The following is a 25,557-nucleotide window of genomic DNA, read 5'->3' on the forward strand; positions in this document are numbered from 1 at the left end:
GTGGGAGGAGCAGCAGAAGAGAAAACCACCCACCTCGTGTCTCCTGTCCCAGAGGCCCAGTCTGACTCTTGCTCTCTGAATCAGGAGAATCCGGGTTCTGTGCAGGCCCAGCTGAGTGACGCCCAGGCTGAGAATGGCTTGAGAAAAGGATAAAATTCAGCACTTCCAGGCACACTATTCTTCATGGGGGTGAAAGTGGACCTGTCGGTTATAGTCAACAGGCAAACGGGCATCACAGAGCTGTGCCGAGTCATAGAGCCACTCCACGCCCCAACTGCTGTGTCCAGGCAACAAACTATTCCTTCATGAGCTTGTTCACTGGCTCCCAGGTGCCCACGCTGGCTAACTGACAATAAGTTTTACTGAATCTAAACTCTTCTTTCATCCTTCAAAGAGGATCATTAACTAATTAGTTCCAAGCAGGAGTGTCCTCTTTAGCATTGTGATTGGACAAGAGTCTGGCAGGGGGATGGCTGAGGAGGGGGAATCCCACGTGGGCTGGCTGGAGTGGCCACCGACCAGGTATCTCCCTGGGCAGGCTCTGTGGCCCAGATGTCTGGGCTACCCAATGGCTCATCAGCTCTTTCTTGGTCTGGCTTTTTTCTACCTTTCCCTTCCTAAACTTTTCACATCAGCTCATCTTTTCCCCTCAAAAAAGACAAAAGATAAAAGGAGCAGTATGTCTGAAATCTTCTCCACGACACCTTTGGCTAGCTTTGAAGCTCTACTTTAAAAACAGACGGTGTTCTCCTAGTCTGACTCCAGGGCCTGACACGGAAAGGACATGCCACTTCCCTCTCTTTTGGTATTAACAGACATCACAGTGGTGACGATAAGATTATCAGCATTAACACACATCCATGTTCACTGCAGGCCTGGCATTTTCCAAGCATCTGATTGTCGGGGGTACCAGTAACTCTGCTTTCCAGCAGAAAATGCAGAGAGCTTAAGTTACTGGCACTAAAGAGAACCACCTCCTTCACATCTTCATTTGTCAGATTTTTATCTTAGAAGGTGGTTCTTTTGCTTTCCATTTTGAGCGTGTATTTTTTAACTCCTTATTCATTCATAAATTCATTCATTTAAAAGCATTTGTTTGATTCCAGCTTTTCTATTAATAATACGAGGGGCTCATTATTTTGTTTTATGACACACAAACATTAATGTGCTATGTCAGGAATAAAAAATCCCTTGTTTTACATGCATCCTAGCTGCCGGGACAAAGCAGGAAAATTACAGCTGCCTACATATTTTATCACAGTTAATACATTTTATTTTGCTAACACCTCTTAAAGCACATTAAGTATTTAATTAGTTTTATTTCTCTTTACAACGATGGTATTTTATTTATTTGTCACTTAATGTAATTAGTGTAATCTTTGTTTCCCCCTTGAGTCAGCTAACACTTTCCCCTTTTCATTATGAAATGTTTTCTGTTTCCTTCCAAGTTCTCTCCTCATTTTAACTCACTCTCCCCATACAGTGTGCCCTAGGACAATTTTATTTCAGAAAACCATCACCTCTTCCTGTCGACACTGTCTTCTCATTTTACTATTGTTCCCCATTTTCGCTTAACGTCCTTTCATGGCTATTACGTGTTATGTGTTCCAAGTTTTATAACCCTCCAGCCTTTATTTTAATAGAATTAGGAGAATCTATAAATAAGATCAGCTTCTTAGAATAATGCTTTCATTCTTCTCTGCTCTCCCCACCCCCTCTTCTCACACATGCCCTAAATTACTTACCAGCAGACCGGGAGCTTCCTCCCAAGGCAGAGGCTCTGCGAGAAGCCTGAGGTCGGTGGTCTCCAGCCCATCTGGTCTGGGGCAACCCCTCAGTAAGCAGGGGCAGGACCCCAGTGTACGGCAGCCCCCCACCAGAACACCACTAGTCCTGTTCAATCCAACACTGCCTGGGTCCGCAAGAGGCTTCAACCAACGGCACCAATGGTTACTCCATTCTCACAGCTCCTACTGCTAATGACGACGAACTTTCCCATTCAGAACGATTTCAATGGCTATTCGTATTAACGTCAAATGTTCACTGTTACCTACAGGTCACACTACGTCTTTGAGATCAAAGTATCGTTTTGCCTTCTTTTCCAGAAAACTTTTTAGTAATTGCTGATTGTTTTCAAATTGCAGGTGATTAAAAAAATAATAACTTCTATGATTTTTTTAAAAAAGGGGCTGAAAAGTCTGTAGATTCAAATCCTGTAACTATAGAAGCACCGCAGGCCTGAGAAGATAAGCAGCAGGCCAGCAACCCAGACCCGCAACGCGGTGCCAGGCTGTCTGTGGAAGGCTTATCTCCCCTCTGCAGGAAGGCCCTCAGACGGCAGGCCTCCACTCAGCACTGTGCCCTGGGTGCTTCTCCCCTGGCCGAATCTCTCTGTCCCTGGGCTCAGAGAGCCACAGTAATCCTGCCAGATGTGAGCATGACCCTAGAGCTCACCTTACCAAAGCGTCCGTCCCCCAAGCACAGATTCCATGGGATTTCTCTGGTGACCTCTTTGCCCTACTAAACCACTAGGCTTCTCCTCCTTATCTCTGAACACAAACTGACGAGCCTGTCAGGACAGCAGGGGATTTCTCCTGAATCTGCCCTATGCCCACCACACTCCTAAGAGTCTTTTCCTCCCCAACATTTACTGTGGAAATTTATAAACATACAGAAAGCTGAAAGAACTGCAAACACCCGCACACCCACCACCCTGACTGCCTCATTGACATAATCACTGAAGTGACTCACGTTTCTGTGTATCCAGGCCTCTGTCTATCCGTCAATCCCTCTTACTTCTGGTGCATTCAAAGTAAACCACAGTAACAGTATACTTCCCCTAAACATCTCAACATCCACACCATCAGGAGAGTTCAGCGTTTGCTCAGATTTTCTCCTCTGAAGTAAAATTTACATACAGTGAGATAAATAAATTTGTTGAGTTTTGATAAGTGTTTTCTCCTGTATGACCCCAAACCCCCTTCATGACAGAGAACATCACCATCAGTGCAGAATGCCTCCCTGCGCCCCTTTCCAAGCAGTCCACACGTTACTTGCTATCCCACTCCCACAGGTGGGTTTTGCCTGTTCTAGAAATGAACTCTGCTTATTTAACTTATATGCAGAATACATCATGTGAAATGTTGGGCTAGATGAAGCCCAAGCTGGAATCAAGATTGCCAGGAAAAATATCAACAACCTCAGATATACAGATGACACCACCCTTATGGCAGAAAGTGAAGAGGAACTAAACAGCCTCTTGATGAAAGTGAAAGAGGAGAGTGAAAAAGCTGGCTTAAAACTAAACATTCAAAGAACGAAGATCATAGCATCCGGTCCCATCACTTCATGGCAAATAGATGGGAAAACAATGGAAACAGTGACAGACTTGGTTTTCAAATCACTGCAGACGGTGACGGCAGCCATGAAATGAAAAGACGATTGCTCTTTGGAAGAAAAACTATGACAAACCTTGACTGTGTATTACAAAGCAGAGACATCACTTGCCAACAAAGGTCCGTACAGTCAAAGCTATGTTTTTTCCAGTAGTCATGTATGGATGTGAGAGTTGGACTACAAAGAAGGCTGAGCACTGAAAAATTGACACTTTTGAACTGCAGTGCTGGGGAAGACTCTTGAGAGTCCCCTGGACAGCAAGGAGATCAAACCAGTCAAACCTAAAGGAAATCATCCCTGAATATTCACTGGAAGGACTGATGCTGAAGCTGAAGCTCCAATACTTTGGCTATCTGATCCAGAGCCAACTCAGTGGAAAACATCCTGATGCTGGGAAAGATTGAGGGCAGGAGGAAAAGGGGATGACAGAGGATAAGATGGTTGGATGGCATCACTGACTCAATGGACATGAGTTTGAGCAAACTCCAGGAGATGATGAAGGACAGGGAAGCCTGGCATGCTGCAGTCCGCAGGCTCACAAACAGTTGGATACAACTGAGTGGCTGAACAAAAACAAGAAATGAAATCAGATGACTCTTTGATGTAAGCCTTCTTTTACACTCTGCAGAGTCTGTGAGGCTCACCCTGCTGCTACATACCAACTGTCTTCTTCTCTTTACTGCTGAGGACACATGCCCACTATAGGAACGTGACACATTGTTTATCCATTCTACTGGTGGACCTTAGACACTCAAAGAATTGGGATAAACAAGATGAACAACCCAGGGAACTCCATAATCCTCTCCGGGAGAAAACAGAAGTGCTCCCCCACTCCTGATTTCTGAGAAACCGCGAGGGATCTGGCAGCTGGTGACTTGCTCTGACGGACAGCCACACATACTAGTCTGGTTCCCTCAGCAAAGCTCCACGACCTGCCAGGGAAGCCACGGCACCAGCTCCTGCTGGCCACAGGAAGGCTGGTCACTGAAGCCAATATGTCATCTTCTGTTATGAAGATTTCTGTTACGATACAGAAATCAAACTGAGCTCAGTGCTCACAAACCTCCCCCAGAAGACCTGGGAAGAAAGGTGCGTCATTTAGAAGGGACTGGGCAGTTCTGGTGAGATGGCTATTCCATGGGGCCTGAGTGCACTATCTGTAACAATCTTTGAGCATCTCTTCCGAGCCCAGGGTGCATGCAGGAACGCAGCCCTGCCTGGAGACTTGGAGCCCAACTCACACATCCCAACCACACGGTTCAAGTGAAACACAGACATGGACAGGAGGGAAGCAGTGGCAAGCACGCAGATAATTTCCTCGGCTTTGCCAGGAGAAAAGAACTCTCAATGCGCAGGGGCAACCCCAGGAGGAGGCTGAGCGGCTGCCTGGCCCTAGGACAAGCCCAGGCTGGCACAACCATCAGCTCAGACCATGCTCAAAGACTATTAGTGATGAACTTCAGGAAAGGAACCAATTGCTGGAAAATAAAACCAACTTTCAAGCTTCTCAGGTGGAGTCAGCAGTAAAGAATCCACCTGCCAATTCAGGAGACGGAAATGACACGGGTTCGATCCTTGCATCAGGAAGATCCAGTGGAGAAGGAAATAGCAACCCAGTCCAGTATTCCTGCCTGGAGAATCCCATGGATAGAGGAGCCTGGCAGGCTACAGGCCATGGAGTCACAAAGAGTCGGACACGACTGAAGTGACAGCTGGTTTTAAAACCAGCTGGCTTGAAGAGAGGCGTTTCTATGGAGTAATTGAAATTCTGACATGAGAAGAAAACACCAACACATGCAAGGCCCTTTGAGAGTAAAAGTAAAGGGGGAAGTGGAAAGATGCTCCTGGTTAGGTTTTGGAAATGCACTTCCTTGGCTGGAAAAAGAGTGACACAGCTTGTCATCATGCAGGGGTGGTTAGTCCTGGGCCTGGAAATGAGCCTCACAGAGGAACTTCCAGGGGCAGCAAACCCATTCTACCTCTGGGGTTTCCTTTGGATTTCAGGTCTATTTGGGGTGAGAAGGAACAATTTGGTTTTCTGATCTTCCTGGTGTGTCCATGTATCAGAGGAAGATAGAAAACCACACTCCTTGAAAAAGCAAACTAAAAACAAACAAACAAAAAAACCTAGAAAGTAGCGGAGAGGTCATGTTGTGTAAGGACATGAAACTCCAGGAACAGAGAGCGTTCATTCCCATAAATGGGCTTCTGCCTTTTGTGCTTAAATGCAGGCTGTGAGGCTCTGAGATGGGAAAGTCGTGGCACAAAAACTTGTTTAAGCCATGGAAACAAGTCCTGCTGCTGGCCTGTGGCCGACAGCATCACATTCCTGCAAAAGAGAAACTATGAGATGTACATAAGACCGTAAGCAAACTCAGACATGAATAGCTACTTTGAGGGCAGGACAGAAGTAAGGTTTCTTTCCTTTTTATAGAAATTAGGCTTAACCAAGAAGAACCCAAGTAGGGATTCTTATATAAACTTGCTTATGTTTAGGAAAACAACCAAAGATCAAGTCATGTATTAGACCAAGTGCCAAGTGGCCAAAAACGGACTTTCCCGTTTTGAACTCTATCCTCAGTCGGACATACCTAAAGAAACTCTGACTGGGGCAAGGAGGCACAGATCCAGGTACATGGGGTCTGACAGGGCTGCAGGCATGTGAGAGGACACATGACAGTTATCAGTGGCGCCGAGGCAGTGTGCCAGGGGCGATGCCAGCCCGATGCACCTTCCCACCCAGTCCCCTTCAGTGTCAGGCTTCACATTAGCACCCGACAAACGCCTGCTGCTGTACCTCTGGAGACACCACACCCAGGACGTCCCTCACTCCCCAAGTTATGCTCCCCTTCCTGCCCGGCTCCCCTGCTTATCCCCCTCTCCTCGCCTGGCCCTGCACCCCTCCTGACGACACACCTCTTGAGGGCTCAGCCAGCGGGAGGCACCAGGAGGGCTGTGTCCTCACTGCCTTGGTGCCCACCAGGCGCTGTGGACCCTGCTCCCCCTCCCTCCATCCCCTCATCCCAGTGCGGGCAGTGGCTCCCATGCTGACGGCACACAGCCCGAGTGGTTCTCCTCACCCCGCACACACGCCTGGAAGCAGCCCCGCCGTGACCATGCCTTTGTCTGAGCCAGCCAGTTGAGCTCTCCCCGATGGGATGCAGAATGACGCTCCCCCTTGGGCCAGCCTGCTCCCCGCTTCTCCCCGCTTTGCTTTCGACAACCGTGGACCTTCAAGGTCTGGCTCCAAAGCCACTGGTCACAAAGCCGCCCCTGATCCTCCCAGGGGAAATCAGCCCCACTCTCCTGTCACCCTAAGCAGGCAGGTCCCCCCTGTGTGTTCCTTGCACCATTCCTCTGGCAATGGTTACTTAGTTCTCTTCTGATGTCGACAGGGACGTTGCCTTGTTCACACAGTCACATGAGTGACAAGCCCAAAGCCCTGCGAACAACGGCACCTGCGCATTCTACCTCCAAAAACAAGCAGCCAACACACCCTCTGAACAACATGCACAGAAAAGTGACAGACAGGAGAATATTTACAGACAGAAGATTCATAACCACAAGAGAGTGACGGCACCTACAGACCATCAGGAAAAAGAAAAATGAACCACTGGAAAAATGAGCAAAGAATATAAACAAATCCTTCAGAGAGTAATTAAAGTGACTCATAAGTTTATGAAGAAGCATTTAATTTTAACAGTAATCGGGGGGAAAAAAGCATATTAAAACAACGAGAGCTGATTTTTACCTGTAAGAATAGTACTGACAGTCTCCCCAGAGGACCACTGAGGGCCTGGCCTCCCACCTACTTTCTGGGGGTGGGCAGTGTCACCCAGCCCCATCTGCCTGGACCACCCCTTACTCCCTCCCCCCAGCCCACGGACTCAGCTTTGCCTCAGCAGCTCCCCGGCCTCTGGAGCCAGACCACCCCAGCTCAGACATTGGCTCTGGCATGGGCAAGCGCTGCGATCACAGACAAGTTACTTAACCCTCCTGTGTCTCAGCTTCCTCTCTGTAAACAGGGGATGGTGACAGTACCTACCTGCAGGGTTCTTAAGAAGACTAAATGAGTCAGTTCAGGGAAAGCACATAATAAGAGTCAAGACGTATCTGTGATTATTACAGTAAGTCCCCAACATATAGACGAGTTCCACTCCAAGAGGACCATCATTAAGTCCAATTTGTTCCTGAGTCCCATGAAGTAAGCCCAGGTGCCCAACTAACACACTTGGCTATATAGTACTGCACTGTAATAGGTTTATAATACTTTTTACACAAATATCAAATAAAAAACAAAACACAAAAAATAGAGAAGACAATTTTAATCTTACAGTACCTTGAAAAGTACAGTAGTACCAGCAGTATCACCACTGCTTTAACGCTTGCTTCTAGACATCCTGGGCTTGAAATAAAGACACTGCACTGCTGTCCTCTGTACAGGACTGTACCCTAAAGTGCACGTGAGCACAGCCACGTGTACAGGATGCATGCACATGACAGCATACACCAGACACATGAACTCAGTCACGTAACTGGACATGTGAACGTACATTCACATCTTTGAACGCTCACAACTTGAAGGTCTATATGTAGGGGACTTACATATTCACTACTCCTATTTGTTTTTGCTATTATGTAGCCTACAGAAATTCTCATACAGAGAAGAGGAACAAGAATGATCACTGCAATGTTGTTTATGATACAGAAAAAAAAAAACCTGGACAAAAATCAAATAACATGAATTAATAAGGCAATGTTGTAACCAAATATGTGGCTTCAATACAACAGCTTAAAACTACTTCAAAAGAGTGAGGTAGATCTCTACGTACTTCAGTAGAGCTTTCCAAGATGTACTGTTGGGTACATCTGGCATGGCCCACTCACCCCCCGCGAAAACAGGACACACGGACACTAACATGTGGACGGGGTGGTGTTGGGGGAGGGGTCAAAGAGAATGGGACAAGGAGGGGCAGGGGATCTGGGGTCCTTCTCTTCACGTATCTTTCACTGTTTGAATTCTCTGTGAAGGAAGGCTCTTTACACATCATGGCAGTAGATTTATCAAACAAGGAAAAAGTGCTTCATAGAATCCTTGTGAGCAGGACTGACACATGTCATCAAGTATGGGACCCTGTGCAAGGCGGGTGATGCAGGATGTGGGGTGGGGTGTAACCAGCATGGGAACCTGGGGGGCGAGGCTTGGCAGCAGGTGGAGGGGAGGGGAGAGCGGGGAACCTGTGCACAACCCCACCCAGTGCTGGCATTCTCTACCAGCAGCAATATGACCTCACAAAGAATCCACTGACCTAAATGTCAGGGAAGATTAGGTAAGGTACCACCAGGGCACTGAGTATTCATTAAAAATTTCACCACAAAACAGTTACAGACCCAGGAGGTACAGCTGCAACTGTGCAACACCATCGGCCTAAAACTGTCTGTACACGTGTGTATGCACCCATATACCCAGATATACAAACGAACATGCATACACACACGCACACACCCACAGGGTTTAAAAAACTAAATAATAAGAGGGCACAGCCCAAAATGTCTTAACAGTGTTTATCTGGGGCAGGGGTGGAATTATAAATGATCTTTTCTCAGTGTTTTTTGTTCTTTTCTGTATTTTCCAACTTTTCTACACACTGTAGTCTTCGGTATTACACAAAGAAAATCAAGTAACCACACAGTTTCGTGTCCAGGCCAGGCCACCCTGAGTGCCACCCTGGGTCACAAAGGCCCTTCTCTGTGGTTCTGGTTTCTGGCTAGGTGTCTGCTGGACAGTTCTCTACTCTCATCCAAGGTGGAAAACACAGTGGCCTCAATGGGCCACAGGAGGCGTCCAAGGGAAGCTCCCTGCTCTGAGGCTCTCAGACTCTGGAGGTCAAGAGTGCTATGGGCCACCTTCATTCCTGCACACGCATGTGTGCCTAGTCACTTGAGTCATGTCCGACTCTCTGTGACCCCATGGACTGTAGCCCAGCAGGCTCCTCCACCCATGGGATTCTCCAGGCAAGAATCCTGGAGTGGGTTGCCATGTCCTCCTCCTGGGGATCTTCCCAACCCAGGGATTGAACCTACATCTCTTGGTCTAACCTGCACTGGCAGATTCTTTACCCCTAGCGCCCCTAAGCCTTTGAAGGGAAGCCCTAGCCCAGGGACCTGGTAAGAAGGGAGGGTCTGAATGTGCAGCTCAGCCCTGCCCCTCACTGGGAGGGTGCCAGCATCTTCTGGACATGGGGCACTGCTATATCTCAATCTTTCCTTTGCCCGGACTATACCCTCTGCCTCACCAGTTAGGAAACCCCGACTGCAGCCCCACGGCCACCTGCTCTCCGCAGCCTTTTCCAAAGTGGACGCTGGAATGAAAGCTGCCTCCGTGGAAAGCCTTGCTCTGACGGGCCTGAGCCTCAATGAGTTACTCAGCTGCTCTGTGCCTCAGAGTGCTCATCATGTAACAGGGTTAACAGGGCTCAGGGGTGATGATCAGAGCAGTGCCTGGTGAGCAAGAAGGGCAGCTCAGAGCCAACTGGTGGCAGTTGTGACAGAGGTCCTGGAACCCAGTGGCCAAGTGACCCAGTCCCCCGGTGCTTCGGGAGGTGGTGTGGGAGTGGACAGCGGGCCTGGGGCCTGACACAAGAGGCTGCGGGGTGGCGGGGAGATAGGCTTCCTCTCAGGCCAGGGCCTTGGAGCCTGAAGACCAGAGTTCTGCCCCACCAGGCAGCAGACAGGGAAGGAAACAGCACTTCAGTTAGTCCTGAAGAGGGGCAGGCTCTCCAGTGGGCTCCACGGGAATGGGCGCCCAGGTTAAAGCAGCAGCCCCAAAACAGCAGATGCAGAGAAAGAAAAGGCATGCGGCACACTTCCGGCTCAACAGAGGTCTGGACCAGCTGGAGTGTCCAGCAACTGTGGGGTTTCCGGGTGGGGATGGAGAGGCAGGGGGCAGCGGGGGACAGCTCACTCCCTAGGGCCACACAGTTTGGCTCTGCTACAGAAGAGCCTCTGTGATTTCAAGGCAGGGAACGAACAGCCTGGAGTGGGGAATGGCCCAGGGAGGCAGAAACCCAGGCGCAGAGAGGAGGTTGCAGGCACGACCAGGAGGCAGAGAGGAGTCACAGACGGGCACCAGGGAGGAAGGCAGGGGAACCCAGCGATGCCCTGGTTTCCAGCTTGGAGAATTATGACGGGTGAGTGGAAGAACAGCCTCTCCTCCAGACCAGGGGACCTTAGGCCCTTATCTGACAAGAGGGCCCTCCGACCCTGCCCCTTGCTCCCTCCTGCCCCAACTGTCCATCTTGGGGCATCTGACAAGGATCACAGGGTGGGCTGGGTCCTATCACAGGCAATGATGGTTCTGGTGGAATGAACACGGGAGGTCATCTCTGAGAACCATAGCACAAACAAAATGGGACGCACCCGACCACGACACTGGACATGGTTTATTCACCCCCGTCGCAAACAGGCCCTTTCTCCCATTGAGCAGACCAACAAGGAAGATGGCGCCAGCGGCAGGAAGTCATGAGGCTACAGGGAGGTCAGGAAGCTGAAGCCCACAGCCCCTTTCCGGCCAGGTTGTGCCCCACAGCGGCCAGGACTGTCCGGCCCTGCGGAGTGTGGCTGGTCTGGGCCCAAGCGGCCAAGGCAGAGACAATGAGCCTGTTTCTTCTTCTCCACAGTGCCACCGTCTTGACACTGAGGGCATTGATGGGCCGGTTACCATGGGAACTCAAGCTGCAGATCCCGTCCCATCCCATGAGCACAGGGCTCCCTCCCGAGAGTTGATGGCCGTTCATCCCATTCTGTGCGGTGCTGGACAGGGCCTCATGCCTGCCGCCAGGTCTCCAACACTCCGCAAGTAGAGACACTGGACCTCACAGAGACCAGGACTCGGCAGGATGATGGGACCCTATAGGGTGGGCCGGAGCCGGGGTATGTAGCCGACCAGACTGGGGGGCAGCTACAGCATCACAGGGCAGCTCCTCCCCCCGCGCCATGGAGCTGGGAGGGGCCTGCCCAGAGGTTCCCAGAAGCAGGGATCCAGATAAGCAGTGGAGGGGAGACAGTTCTGTCCAGATGCTGAGAGGAGCCTGATTGTGCTCAGTCACAATGCCTGCACCCTGCTCCCCATGAGAGGCTCTCCCAGGGGTGCCTTCCCCTTGACTCTGAGGGCCCAGCACCCAGGGGAGTATTAACAAACACAGTCTGAATCAATGTGGGCATGTCTGCCAGGCACAGGTTGCCCTGGGCCGACGGCTCTGCACCAGAGAGACAGTTCCATCAGACCTCATCTCAGGGAGCAGCCAGACGATGGGTGTGAACTGAGGTGCCCGCAAAGCACAGAGCCCAGTGAGGGCACAGACAGGCCAGCAGAAAGCACGATGGAGGCCTGGGAGCCCAGGGGCATGGCTGCAGAGTAGCAGCCAGCCAGGAAGGACAAGGCGCTGACCAGGAGGGCCGTAGAAGGAGAGAGCCTTTCTTGCCTTAGAGAACAGCACCAAGGATGCCACGAGGAAGCAAGTGCAGAGCGAGGGGTCTGGCTAGAGCAGAAGGTGGTGGAAGGGGCAGGAGGGTCTACATGGCCTAGATGGGGAGAAGTGGGGGAAACAGGAGGCCAAAGAGAGAAGCGTGGTTACAGACAGCACAGGAGGCACAGGAGCACGAAGGTGGCAGCACCCTCCAGGCCTCCAGCTCTGGGTGAACTGGGACCCACAGGGAGGGGGAGGAGGGCCCATCTAGGGGAGAGCCTCAGACTGTGAGGGACTGTGTGCAGCCCCTGGGGAGGGATGGGTTTTTCCCTCCAATGTGGAGATTCAGGAGTAAGCCTCAGTGTGGAGAAGAAGGAGCCAGCAAAGACCACGCAACACGGAGCACACCAGCGCCAGCACTGTATGCACACTCGAGGCTGGTGGGTCCACACGGGTTCGTGTGTCAGCGGCAGCACCCAGCTGAAAGGCTCCTCATCCAATGGCTTACCCAAGTCTGAGATGCAGGGTGACGGCCCTCTGCCAGGCGGGTAACCAGGCAGGCGAGTCAGAAGGGAGGGTTTTGGGCCCCAGCCTGCCAGTTTGTAATGTGTAGCAAGTCACGCTTAACCGGACCGAGGTCTCCTCACGGTGAACAGGCCCAGCGGCACCTGTAGGTCAGTACCAGGCTCCATGGTGACAGCAGTCCCAGGGAAGCACCAGCCAAGCCCAAGCACACACCAGGGCCTCCCAACAGTGCCAAGGCCACGCTGTAGTCCCAGCTGGAAAGGACACGTACACTTGATCGTGAAGGCCTCCATGGGCAGGGTGCTGGCTGAAAAGAGGGGCGCCAGTGCCAGAGGTGCCAGAAAAGACCAGAGGAACTGCTTTCTAGAGGCCAGATCTGTGCAGGGGCCCAGAGATCCCAAGGAGCCTGGAGTGTTCTCCAAAGTGTAGACAGTCCTGTGTAGTTCAAGACCAGGGAAGGGTCCAGATGGCCCTCAGGCTCTTCGCCCCACCAGGACCAACACCCTTGGCCTCTGCCAAGAGAAGTTCAAAACAACTTTCCCAGTGGGCCAGAGAGCTGGCTAGCCCCCTAGCCAGGTTCTCAGTCCTTGGACCCTGGCCTTGGGGGCTTTCCCAGCACCATGCATTGCAACTCAAGCTTTGCTCACCTCCCCCCACTGCAGACCCAGGGACTCATGATACTGCCCATCAAATAAAGCCCTGTCCACTTCAATCCATTACCATCTGAATGAAGAGGGCAGAGAGGAACATGTAATACTGCATGACCTTCGCAGTCCCAGTTCTGTCTATCCCCACCCCACCCCACCCCCTACCCTGCACTGCCCCAGCTCACACCAGAAACTTGCCCATGCCACTCTCAGACCATCCGGGAGAATAGCTCCCAGTTGAGAGCATAAAAGCAAGATAGCCTCCAGGCAAAAAACAGTACCTAGTGACTGCTGTTTTGGGCTCCCCTCGTCCCTCCCAAGTCCCCAACACTCATTGGAACAAGTTCCAGCCCATCACTTCTAACACCTGGCTAAAGCTTCAGCTTGCTCCTGGTTGTAAGAACAAGCTGTGTACAGCAAGACAATTTTCCTCTGTTGACAAGTGAATGACAAAGGCCCACCTGAAATTCTGGGCCAGGTACGCTCAGCTCTGTAGCTATTTTAAGTAAAACTATTTAAGGAAAGTTCAAAACCATTTACGGCTCTTAGATCTTTTAGGGCCCTGGCAGCCAGCCTGCTGTTTTATGCTCAGACTCAGAACCAACAAATTAGCTCAATACTCCAGGCAAAGCAGAAACGCGAGGGCAAGCACGGCGCCTCAGTGCCACCCTTAAGATAAACATCACTTCTAAGAGCTGCCGACGCCGTGCTGCTGTGATCCAGTGGGCGCCAACGGCTTGCTGCCATACTTCTCATGTGAATGAACAACCTGTCTTTTCTCTGAGTGAGCAACGTCAGAGGTGATGATGTAGGCTGGGCTGAGGCCACCTCTGCCGAGAGCTGACCTGACAGAGAAAGATGACTGGCAGAGGGGAAGGCAGAGGGGTGCATGGGCTCCAGGTACAGCTCCGTCCCAAGAACCCTGTGACTGCAGCCAGAACTTTTGCTTCTCCAGGTCACCGCTTCCTACACAAGTGGACCAACCCAGCCTGGGCTTCAGTCTAGGCAGGGCATTCTCACCTGAGCCCACGGGTGACCAGCCTGGGACTTTAGGCAGGGCCTTCTCACCTGGGCCCAAGGGTGGCCCAAGAACAGTCATACATGGGTGTGATGTGCATTTTTCTCCCCCTCCTTTAACACTGCATGTGTATATCTGTGTGTGCATGTATATATGTATATGCATACGAATATGCACATGTGTACCCATGTACATATGCATGTCTGTATGCAAGTGGGTGTAGATAATATGTTCCAACACAAAAAAAAGTACAAAATGCTTAAACATAATTTTGTATATAACTTACATATATTATACATATACATATATGCCTGGCCTTCCCAGGTGGCTCAGTGGTAAAGAATCTGCCTGCCACTGCAGGAGAGGCAGGTCCGATTCCTGGGTCAGGAAGATCCCCTGGAGAAGGGAATGGCAACCCAAATCCAGCATTCTTGCCTGGAGAATCCCATGGACTGAGGAGCCTGACGGGCTATAGTCCAAGGGGTCGCAAGAGTCAGACATGACTCAGCAACTAAACAACAACAAATACCTATATGCCTCTATAGTGGATTAGGAATTACAACAATGCAGATTAAGTTTGAAATTCTACTAACTAGAATTTGATGTGGATCCTTCCAGCCCAAGCTTGTATACTTTCACTACCTGTGTAAGCGTTCATAAGTTCTACAGAATGGCTTAGTGTCTTTTAAAAATTTACATAAATACTATTACACTGTGCATCTGCAACCTGCCGTTTTTACTCAACATTACTTCTGGGATGTATCTATGTAGACACACACCTGCTGCTGCTGCTAAGTCACACCTAGTTCCCTCTTTTCTACGTACTGTTGAGTACCCTATGGTGTGACGACTTTTCTCCTCCATTCTTCTCCTGGTGGTATTTAGGCGGTGTCTCCCTTCATTTAGAGATGCTCCATGAACACTCCTGTACAAGTCTCCTGGGGCAGCAGCGAGGATCTCCCAGGTTGAAGCCAGGATGTGGACATGCTGACACAACCGACCTCCTATCGCTCTCCAAGCAGCTGTACCCACTTCTAATTCCTGGCTCCTCTGCAGCCCAGGCAGTCCTTGACTCTGACACCATCTCGGTCTGCCAACCCCACAGGCGTGAAGTGGTATGACCACCTTAAGGCCCATCAGTTCCTGGGGAGGCTGGGCACTTTTCCTCACCTGGGTTTCCCTTTCATTCAATTCCCTATTCATATACACGTCCCCATTTTTCTACCTGGCACTTATCCTTTTTCTTATTCATTTGCGTGTGTTAGTTGCTCAGTCATATCCGACTCTTCACAGCCCCATGGACTGTAGCCCACCAGGCTCCTCTTCCATGGGATTCTCCAGGCAAGAATACTGGAGTGGGCTGCTATTTCCCTCTCCATTATTCATTTATAGCCTTTTAAATAATCTACACATGAATCTGTTATATGTTATAAATACTTCCTACTCTCTATTTTGCTTTTAAAACGTTCAGTTCAGTTCACTTCAGTTCAGTCGCTCAGTCGTGTCCGACTCTTTGCGACCCCATGAATCACAGCACGCCAGGTCTCTCTGTCCATCACCAACTCCCGGAGTTCACTCAAACTCATGTCCATCGAGTCGGTGATGCCATCCAGCCATCTCATTCTCTGTCGTCCCCGTCCCCTCCCATCCCCAATCCCTCCTAGCATCAGACTCTTTTCCAGTGAGTCAACTCGTCGCATGAGGTGGCCAAAGTATTGGAGTTTCAGCTTTAGCATCAGTCCTTCCAGTGAACACCCAGGATTGATCTCCTTTAGAATGGACTGGTTGGATCTCCTTGCAGTCCAAGGGACTCTCAAGAGTCTTCTCCAGAACCACAGTTCAAAAGCATCAATTCTTCGGCGCTCAGCTTTCTTCACAGTCCAACTCTCACATCCATACATGACCACGGGAAAAGACATAGCCTTGACTAGACGGACCTTGGTTGGCAAAGTAATGTCTCTGCTTTTTAATATGCTATCTAGGTTGGTCATAACTTTCCTTCCAAGGAGTAAGCATCTTTTAAGTTTATGGCTGCAATCAGCATCTGCAGTGATTTTGGAGCCCAAAAATATAAAGTCTGACACTGTTTCCACTGTTTCCCCATCTATTTCCCATGAAGTGATGGGACCAGATGCCATGATCTTTGTTTTCTGAATGTTGAGCTTCAAGCCAACCTTTTCACTCTCCTCTTTCACTTTCATCAAGAGGCTTTTGAGTTCCTCTTCACTTTCTGCCATAAGGGTGATGTCATCTGCATATCTGAGGTTATTGATATTTCTCTCGGCAATCTTGATTCCACCTTGTGCTTCTTCCAGCCCAGCGTTCCTCATGATGTACTCTGCATAGAAGTTAAATAAGCAGGGTGACAATATACAACCTTGACGTACTCCTTTTCCTATTTGGAACCAGTCTGTTGTTCCATGTCCAGTTCTGACTGTTGCTTCCTGACCTGCATACAGGTTTCTCAAGAGGCAGGTCAGGTGGTCTGGGATTCCCATCTCTTTCAGAATGTTCCACAGTTTATTGTGATCCACTCAGTCAAAGGCTTTGGCATAGTCAATGAGGCAGAAATAGATGTTTTTCTGGAACTCTCTTGCTTTCTCCATGATCCAGCGGATGTTGGCAATTTGATCTCTGGTGCCTCTGCCTTTTCTAAAACCTGCTTGAACATCTGGAAGTTCACGGTTCACGTATTGCTGAAGCCTGGCTTGGAGAATTTTGAGCATGACTTTACTAGCGTGTGAGATGAGTGCAATTGTGCGGTAGTTTGAGCATTCTTTGGCATTGCCTTTCTTTGGGATTGGAATGAAGACTGACCTTTTCCAGTCCTGTGGCCACTGCTGAGTTTTCCAAATTTGCTGGCATATTGAGTGCAGCACTTTCACAGCATCATCTTTCAGGATTTGAAATAGCTCAATTGGAATTCCATCACCTCCACTAGCTTTGTTTGCAGTGATGCTCTCTAAGGCCCACTTGACTTCACATTCCAAGATGTCTGGTTCCAGGTGAGTGATCACGCCACCGTGATTATCTTTTTCATGAAGATCTTTTTTGTACAGTTCTTCTGTGTATTCTTGCCATCTCTTCTTAATATCTTCTGCTTCTGTTAGGTCCATACCATTTCTGTCCTTTATCGAGCCCATCTTTGCATGAAATGTTCCCTTGATATCTCTAATTTTCTTGAAAAGATCTCTTGTTTTTCCTATTCTGTTGTTTTCCTCTATTTCTTTGCATTGATCGCTGAGGAAGGCTTTCTTATCTCTCCTTGCTATTCTTTGGAACTCTGCATTCAGACGCTTATATCTTTCCTTTTCTCCTTTGCTTTTCGCTTCTCTTCTTTTCACAGCTATTTGTAAGGCCTCCTCAGACAGCCATTTTGCTTTTTTGCATTTCTTTTCCATGGGGATGGTCTTGGTCCCTATCTCCTGTACAATGTCACGAACTTCCATCCAGAGTTCATCAGGCACTCTATCTATCAGATCTGACACCTTTATTATACAGAACCTTTAATGGATCAATCTCTTCCCTTCTCTATTTGATCTTTTTGTGTCTTGTTTAAGAAATCCTTTCCTTTCCCAATTCTCCTACACTGTTGGTTAGAATGAAAATAGGCATAGCCACTATGGAGCACAATATGGAGCTGCTGCTGCTGCTAAGTCACTTCAGTCGTGTCCGACTCTGTGTGACCCCATAGACGGAAGCCCACCAGGCTCCCCCGTCCCTGGGATTCTCCAGGCAAGAGCACTGGAGTGGGTTGCCGTTTCCTTCTCCAATGTGTGAAAGTAAAAAGTGAAAGTGAAGTCGCTCAGTCATGTCCGACTCTTTGTGACCCCATGGACTGTAGCCCACCAGGCTCCTCCATCCATGGGATTCTCCAGGCAAGAGTACTAGAGTGGGTTGCCATTTCCTTCTCCAGGGGATCTTCCCGACCCAGGGATCGAACCCGGGTCTCCCTCATTGTAGACAGACGCTTTACTGTCTGAGCCAAATATGACCCTGCAATTCCACTCCTGGGCATATATCTGGACAAAACTATAATTCAAAAATATATATGCGGCCCTATGTTCATGGCAGCACTATTCACAACAGCCAAGACATGGAAGGAACCTAAATGTCCATCGACAACTGAATAAGTAAAGAAAATGTGGCACATATATACAATGGAGAAAGAAATGGCACCCCATTCCAAATTTCTTACCTGAGAAATCCCATGCACAGAGGAGCTTGGCATGCTACCGTCCACAGGGTCACAAAGAGTTGGATATGACTTAGCAATGAAATAGCATACAATGGAATATAGCTCAGCCACAAAAAAGAATGAAGGTGCAATCTAAAATATGACACAAATCAACTTATCCACGGAATAAAAACACACTCACAGACACAGAGAACAGACTTGGGGTTACCAAGGGGAGGCATGGTGGGGGAAGGATGGACTGGGAGTTTTGGGTTAGCAGATGCCAATCATTATCTATAGGATGGATAAACAACAAGATCTTACTATATAGCACAGGAACTACATTCAGTGCCCTGAGAATGAAGAATATAAAAAACAATATTTACGTATGTACAACCTAATCACTTTGAAATTGACACAATATGTAATTCAACTATACTTCAGTTATAAGTTATAAGTTAAAAAAAGTTATAAACAGAAATCCTCTCCTTTGGCGATGTGATGAAGGTCTTCCCCAATGACACACACTCAGGCTCTCATCCTATCTGGAGTTCCAATACAGAGTGGGAGGTGAGGGTCTGCTGCCCTTCCCTGTGGAGACTGGCTCTCTGAGCACCGTGTCCTGGACTGCCCGGCCCTCCCATCCAACAAGAACCTCTTTGGCTCACACACAAGCTCCCACATATGCCTGGGCTGGAGTCAATGTCACCGACAGACACGACCATCACCAGGCCATGGCAGGACTGCCATGATCACCGAACTCATAGTGGCAGACATTGCCCTCCCCATCTTCCTTCTCGGAGTCATCTATGGTATTTGTGTGATTTCATACTCAATATAAAAACCTACTTGCACTAAAACTAGTTTATACTGAATTTACACATTAGTTGAGGGGACCTGAGACAGTCACCTCTCCCATCATGAATGTAATCTCTCTCTCCATCATTCTTGCCTTCTTTTTCCCAACACTTTTTTTACAATGTTGTATAATCCTCTTCAAGGGAGTCTGACACTTCTCTCAGATTGATTCCTAAGTATCTAACAGTTCTTATGCTGTCCTCGCAGCTGCGGCCATCATCAGGGGTCTCTTGTCAATCAAGCCCCCACTTCTCTCTCTCCTTAGTTCTAATAGTTGGTCTCTGGGTTCTCTTGGATTATCCATGTGGTTAATTTTGTCATCTGTCAAGAGTGACATTTGGCTCTTCCCAATCTTTATTCTTTTTTTGTAAACTGTGTTGCATTATCTGGGATTCCCATTATAATATAATGAGTTGAGGGGCAAAAAGAAACTTGTTTGTCCTGTTCCCAATTATGTATATGTTTAAATGGAGAGGATCCAGAGCCTCTATCAGAGTCTGAAAGGGATCCATGATTCAAGACAGGTGAATAACCACTGGTATCATTTGACCTGCACCACAGAAGATAAATGGGATCAAGTCTATGGCTGTATGAAGGTAAAGTCAGGGCTTGAGTGCAGCAAAGACCAGGATGAAGAGTCAGGGCAGGCCCCGGGCACAACACCAGCTGCCCACTAAGGGTCTAGGGAAGGTCACTCACAGGAAAACTGGGAGCCAGGAACGTGGAAGGAGACAAAGCACAGTACAACCGTCAGAGGTGACACACTCTGTCGTGTGGACGCAAACCACTCCCAGCCCTCGCTTAACCATGGCTCACTCACCCATAAATCAAAGCTAATAATATATACATCTTATTTATGAGTCACAAATTCTCCTGGCTGAAGAAGGCAAATAAGGTTTTTAAAGAGTTCTTATTGAGTAGGTAGAGGCCGGACTGCTCCAGGCCTTTTCCACATTAGCAGTACACTTGGAGGTGGGGAGGAACGCTGCACTAGGAATAAAGGGTAACAGGCCCTCCCTGAGAAATCACACATGTGAACACACACACACACACACACACTCACCTCCAAGACACCTCTTATCCCCTGAGTGTGTGACTGCCTCCTGCATCAGTCCCAGCAGCATCCCATTCCCAGGCTGAGTGCCAGGCTGTGTGCAGCCCACCTTGGCTGCCCTGGACACTCCCCAGGAGATCCTGGGGGAAGGGTGCACACCCCAAGGAAACCTCTCCCACAGGCAAAGACAGCAGGCTTCACTGCACAAGCCCCTCAGTAGTGGGATGCAAGTTGTTTGAAGATGGGGCGTGGTCAGGGGGCTGGCGGCTCTGATGCCAGAGGACAGGAGTGGTAAGGGGCCTCACCAGGCCTCTACTGCAATGGCCGGGAGCTCCCCGCTCAACTTCAGTTCCCCTCTGTTCACTTAATTATAAGAGCCAGGAACCCAGGCACTTTGTAATTTACTGTGCCATTAAATAGTCACTTTTAGCTGAAGACAAACTGCCGGGCCACCTGGGTGGAGCAACCAAGTGTGGCAGGAGCAGGGCCTGAGCCAACAGGGGAAGCAGGCGCCAGAGGGGCACCAAGAAGTACTTTCTTCATCTGGACCATGAACCGGGAGATTTAGGAACCTCAGATTTAGGAACTGAAGCCAGTGCTGCCCAAAGGCAAATCTTAAATCACAGGATGTTTGTAGAGACCTGAGTGTTCAAGATACAACAAAAAGACACACCAAGGACATGATGGGTTATTTCAGACACTCTCTGAGACGCGGTGTGAAGTACAGTTCAGACAGCAGGATCCACCTTTCCAGAAGGCCGCACAACTCACGTTAGCAGCATTGGCACCGGACTTAGGATGCAAAAAAATGTCACTCACATCAGAGCCGCACCAGACATGGCCCGCTAATGTCACGGATGATGATGAAACTAAATTTAACGCTGGCTGGTGGCAAGGTCTGAGTTATGAGCAGGCGCGTCCCTGTCACTCCACTTGATCCTCTAAGTGTGTAGTTTGTTGGAGGTTTGCTCAACGCACAGAGAGGTTCCCCGGTCGGCCCCCACCTGCCATAGATCAGGATCAACCCGCTGGGCTGGGTTGGCGCAGGAAAAGGGAGCCTGCCTCTGAGGTCCCATGGAGCTACCCTACCCGAGGTCCTGCCCCGGGCTTGTTCCCTCTTGCTCGCTGACAGCACTCCTGCGGGCCAGGCGCGGGAGTGATCAGGCCCCGGCAGGTGCTCTGTGGCCCGTAACACTGGACCGTACCGTCCCAACCACCGCGCACCTAAGTACACAAGGTCAACGTCCCGACACGCGGGCTGATGGAAAAGAAGGAAGAGACCAACCTAAGGTCACACGACCGGTCCGCAGAGAACTGCCATCAGACCCGCCGACCAGAGTTCCAGAGACGAAGCCAACTCCCCCTAACCCCTGCCGGGGGCCTGGAGGGGATTAAAGGCTGGACGCTCACCTCTGGCTGCGGGGTCCAGGCGGCCCGGAAAGCCCCCTCGACTCGGGCCGCCTTCCCTCCGAGAGACGCGGACGCCGAGGGAGCGCACGACCTCAGTCCCCACCTGCGCGCGGACAGGGTCCGGAGCCCCGCGCCGCCCGTCTAGTTGGAGGGCCGGCGCCGATGGGCCGGGTCGGCGGCGGGAGGACCTGAGGGGACACGGGAGGACGGCGGCCTCCACGGGCTCCCCACCCGCGCGGCTGGGCAGGTGTCCACGTCGGGGTGCTGCCCCGTTGGCCGCCGAGGACCCCGCGCCGCGCTCCGGGCGACTCCTCACAGGGCGCCCCCTCGCGCCGCGCCCGCCGGCGGCAGCCAAAGTTTTGGGCGCGCGGGGCCATCCGCACTCACCTGGCCCAAGTTGAGGTAGCCGTGCGCCGCGGCCACGCGGTCCGCCACGGCCGGGCCGCCCAGCACTTGCACCGCCCAGTGGTTGGTGTAGACGGGGCGCGGCGGCGGCGGCGCGGAGCAGGCGGCGGGCAGCGCGAGCAGCAGCAGCCAGCGCCAAGGGCGCGGCGCGAGCGGCCGGAGCCCGGGCCCGCCGGCGGCCCTCGGGTCGGGGCCCGCGTCCCCGGCGGCGGCTGGGGCACGGGGCGGCGGCCGGGGCCCGGGCGCGGGCGGCGCGCGCGGAGGCATGGCAGTGGCAGGCTCGCGCGGCGCCGGAGCGGCGAGTGCGCCGGGGGGTGGGGTGCCGCCTTTTAAAGCCGCTCCGCGCCGGGGAAGCGCCGCCGCCGCCGCTGCGGGCGGGAGCGAGGGGAGGAGGCGGCGGCCGCCGCGCGTTCCCGCCCGCGCGGCCCGGCAGTGCCCTGGGCCGCGCTCGGTGACCGGCACCCGGCCCTCGCGCGCCGCGGGCAAAGAGCTCCCCCCTCACCCCGTAACTTCCCGCAGACTAAGGGGGCGCTCGGGACACGCGTTCCCCCAGCGGCCGGAAGGCCCAGGGCATCTCAGGTGAGTCCCACTCCAGTCTGGCTGCCGGCATCTCCCTCCCGTCGGGGTGCCTGGGGGCCTCAGTCATTCGCCTAATACTGTTTGACCTCCTGCGCGCAAAGCCTTACTCGTCCCCGCGTGAAAGCGCGGCTCGCCTGAGTCTTGGGAGAAGAAACCACAAGGAAAAACGGGTCGGCCCCGCTGAGAACCAGGCCTGACAGTGGGACACAGCAAGGGGGCCAGAGACGTTTGGCTTCGGGAGGAACCTCGGGGACAGCCTTCCTGGGGGAGGACGGCGCTGTGGGTCCCCAACTGTCCATTTCCCAGCAGCGCGACCGTGGGCAAGCTGCCACCCCTTCTCAGCACAGGGCTCCATCTGTGAGTGCAGTGACAACAGTCATCTCCCCGGTGGCGCTGTTCAGAGGATGACAGGAGCGCTGGCCATGCACCAGCTTTTGCTGAGTGTTTGTATGAGCTCTAGCCTGCCTCGCAGTAGGAGATCACTAGTTGTGCAGACTTAAACGCCATCCCACCCCCACCGACCAACCCTGGGACCAGTCAGGGGGACAGTCAGTGGGGGTCTTCCTGGCTCTGCTGCCTCCAGCAGCCTACAGTCCAGTAGAGACACGCTTGGCGCACCTGGAGAGCTACAGGAGTGTCACACATGGGATAGGTGACTGGCCAGGGTCTCTTCTGCCATTCCTCCCAAGGGCTGTTGGTCCCAACTGGCCACGCGTGGGAAGCAAGGCCTCACCCTGATTAACACTGGCAGCAAAGCAGAAACTAGGCCAGGAAGGCCTTTAAGTGGGAAGGGGACCAGTGACCTGACTGACTGCCTCTGGATGGCTGTAGAGAGCTCAGGGTGTGCGTCTGTGGCTTGGCAGGTAGAAGGCAGGTGAAGAGGGGCAGGAGCCGGTGGGGACAGAGCAGGACCCAAGGATGATGGCCTCCCTGGGGCCTCTCAAGCCTCCCTCTCAGGAGCCCTTTGGTTTCGTAACCCACATGATTCACCCTTTATGCAGGCATGAGTCACCCCAGTGGAGGTGGGAGCATGGGAGGCCCAACAGGGACCAGCCGAACTCCTGCTCACACGATCTCCTGCCAGAGGCCCCTTTTGGAACCTGGAATTGATTCTCCACACCTTCTCCACTTTTTTGCACTAAATGCAGTCTGTCCTCCCGTTCCTCCCCTGCCAAGCGGGCTCAGTTCCCTGGGCCTGCCCCACCAGGCAGAATGCAGACCCCTCCTTCCCCACCTACAGACAGCCTCATCCTGCCCACCCGAGAGGCAGGAGGCCCGAAGGCAGGTGGGATTGCCCTGTGGGAGATCATACCGCCCAATGGGGCAGAGGCAAAGCCAGAACCTGCAGCCCACCTCCTCCCAATGCCACCCTGGCTGCCCACAGAGGAGGGTCACTGTCACTTACCAGCAGTATACCCGTCCCCTTCTGGCCCCTGTTGGCCAGACTGTCCCCAGGCCCTGGCCTGGACCCTGTGTTGTTCTCCTTCAAGTCTGTGACCCTCCGGGTGGACCTAAAAGCTGTCAAACAGAGTGAAGTAAGTCAGAAAGAGAAAAACAAATATCATATGTTAATACATACATGTGGAATCTAGAAAATAATACAGGTGAACCTATTTCTAGAGCAGAAATAGAGACACAGGTAGAGAACCAACATATGTACCAAGGGGGGATAGGAGGCAGTGGGATGAATTGGAAGATGAGAAGTGACATATACAATCTTCCATGTATAAAATAGATAACTAATAAGAAGCTACTGTTTATTTAGCACAGGGAAAAGGCACTATCTGTTTGCAGGACAATTAAGTTAACCTTAAAAATGCATTCCAATATACATTAAGTGCAGACAAATACTGTTTGATTCCATTTATATGAAGTATTTAGAATAGTCAATTTCATAGAGGCAGAAAGTACACTGGTAGATGCCAGGGATCAGGGGTTAGGGGGGTGCGGGTGTGAGGAGGGGGATGGGGAGTTAGTGTTTAATGGGGACAGAGTTTCAGTTCAGGAAGGTGGAAAATTTGGGAGACTGATGATGGTGAGAGTTGTACAACTATGTGAATGTCCTTACTACCACTGAGTTCATTCACCATATATATGGTTAAAACGGTATGTTTTATATTATGTGACTTTTACCACAATAAAAAAGAAAACATGAAAAAAAAGTGTGTGACTCTCTTCACACTAAGGCTACACTGCACAAAATCTAAGTTATTATGAGGCAGCTCATGCCTCCCAAGAGTGCACCCCATGACAGCAGTGATTTTGACAGACAGAGATAAGGGTTTTTCCATAACAATTTAGTAGATTAAGGGATTCAGCCCACTGAGCTGAGAGTAGACTAAAATGCATCTGAATTTTTATTTGGAGGGATCAGAATTTATTAACATCTGCTCATTTGGGGATAAACTTCCCATTTATTGTGGACGTGCCTGGACAATATCTTGGCTTCAATGTGGTAGGCAGACCAGGTTCCCAAAATGAACATCCCAAATCATAGTGCCTCCAGTGGCTTCCTGTTGACTTCACGGTGACAGGACGGCTCAATCACAGAAGTCTAGCCCTCTGCTCTATGATGGGACCTGGAATGCAACTTGGCTCATCCTCCTGCAAGAAGGGGGTTTCCCACTCACTCGAGCTTCAGCTCTCCAGACTGCCCTTGGGGGTCACACAGCTCTGCAGGGAGGGGGAGGTCAGCAGTCCTACAGGTAGATAGGACATGGCCCAGAAAAGTGACTGGAACCAGGACATTTTTCCGAAGTTTTTTTTTTTTTAATTACTTTTTGACTGCACCGTGCAGCATGTGGGAATCTTAGTTCCCCCATCAGAGACTGAACACGCACCCCTTGCAGTGGCACTGGGATAACCAGTGGTGGACCACCAGGGAAGTCCCTTCAGAAGTTTTAGCAAATGCTAATATGACAACGTGATATTTATGCCAGCATCTTCTCAAATCAGACCAGAGGCGGCAGCATCGCTGGTGGATATTACTTGGCACAAAGGCTGACCTCTTTACACAAGAG

The 25,557-nt window shown here is 51.0% G+C and overlaps 1 protein-coding gene across 2 annotated transcripts in view; it reads right to left on the bottom strand.

Annotated features, from left to right (window-relative positions):
- PCSK6 (proprotein convertase subtilisin/kexin type 6) overlaps nt 1-22,225 on the bottom strand; it is a 183,575-nt gene extending 161,350 nt beyond the window's left edge. For both annotated transcript variants that reach the window (XM_055417994.2, XM_055417993.2), the window contains exon 1: nt 21,941-22,225. In XM_055417994.2, coding sequence (XP_055273969.1) covers nt 21,941-22,225 — 285 coding nt within the window. The remainder of the gene's footprint in view (nt 1-21,940) is intronic.
- Between the last annotated feature and the right edge of the window lie 3,332 nt (nt 22,226-25,557).

Source organism: Moschus berezovskii, chromosome 21 (genome assembly GCF_049115385.1).
Source record: "Moschus berezovskii isolate FMDL1 chromosome 21, NW_MosBer_1.0, whole genome shotgun sequence".
Classification (NCBI taxonomy): domain Eukaryota; kingdom Metazoa; phylum Chordata; class Mammalia; order Artiodactyla; family Moschidae; genus Moschus; species Moschus berezovskii.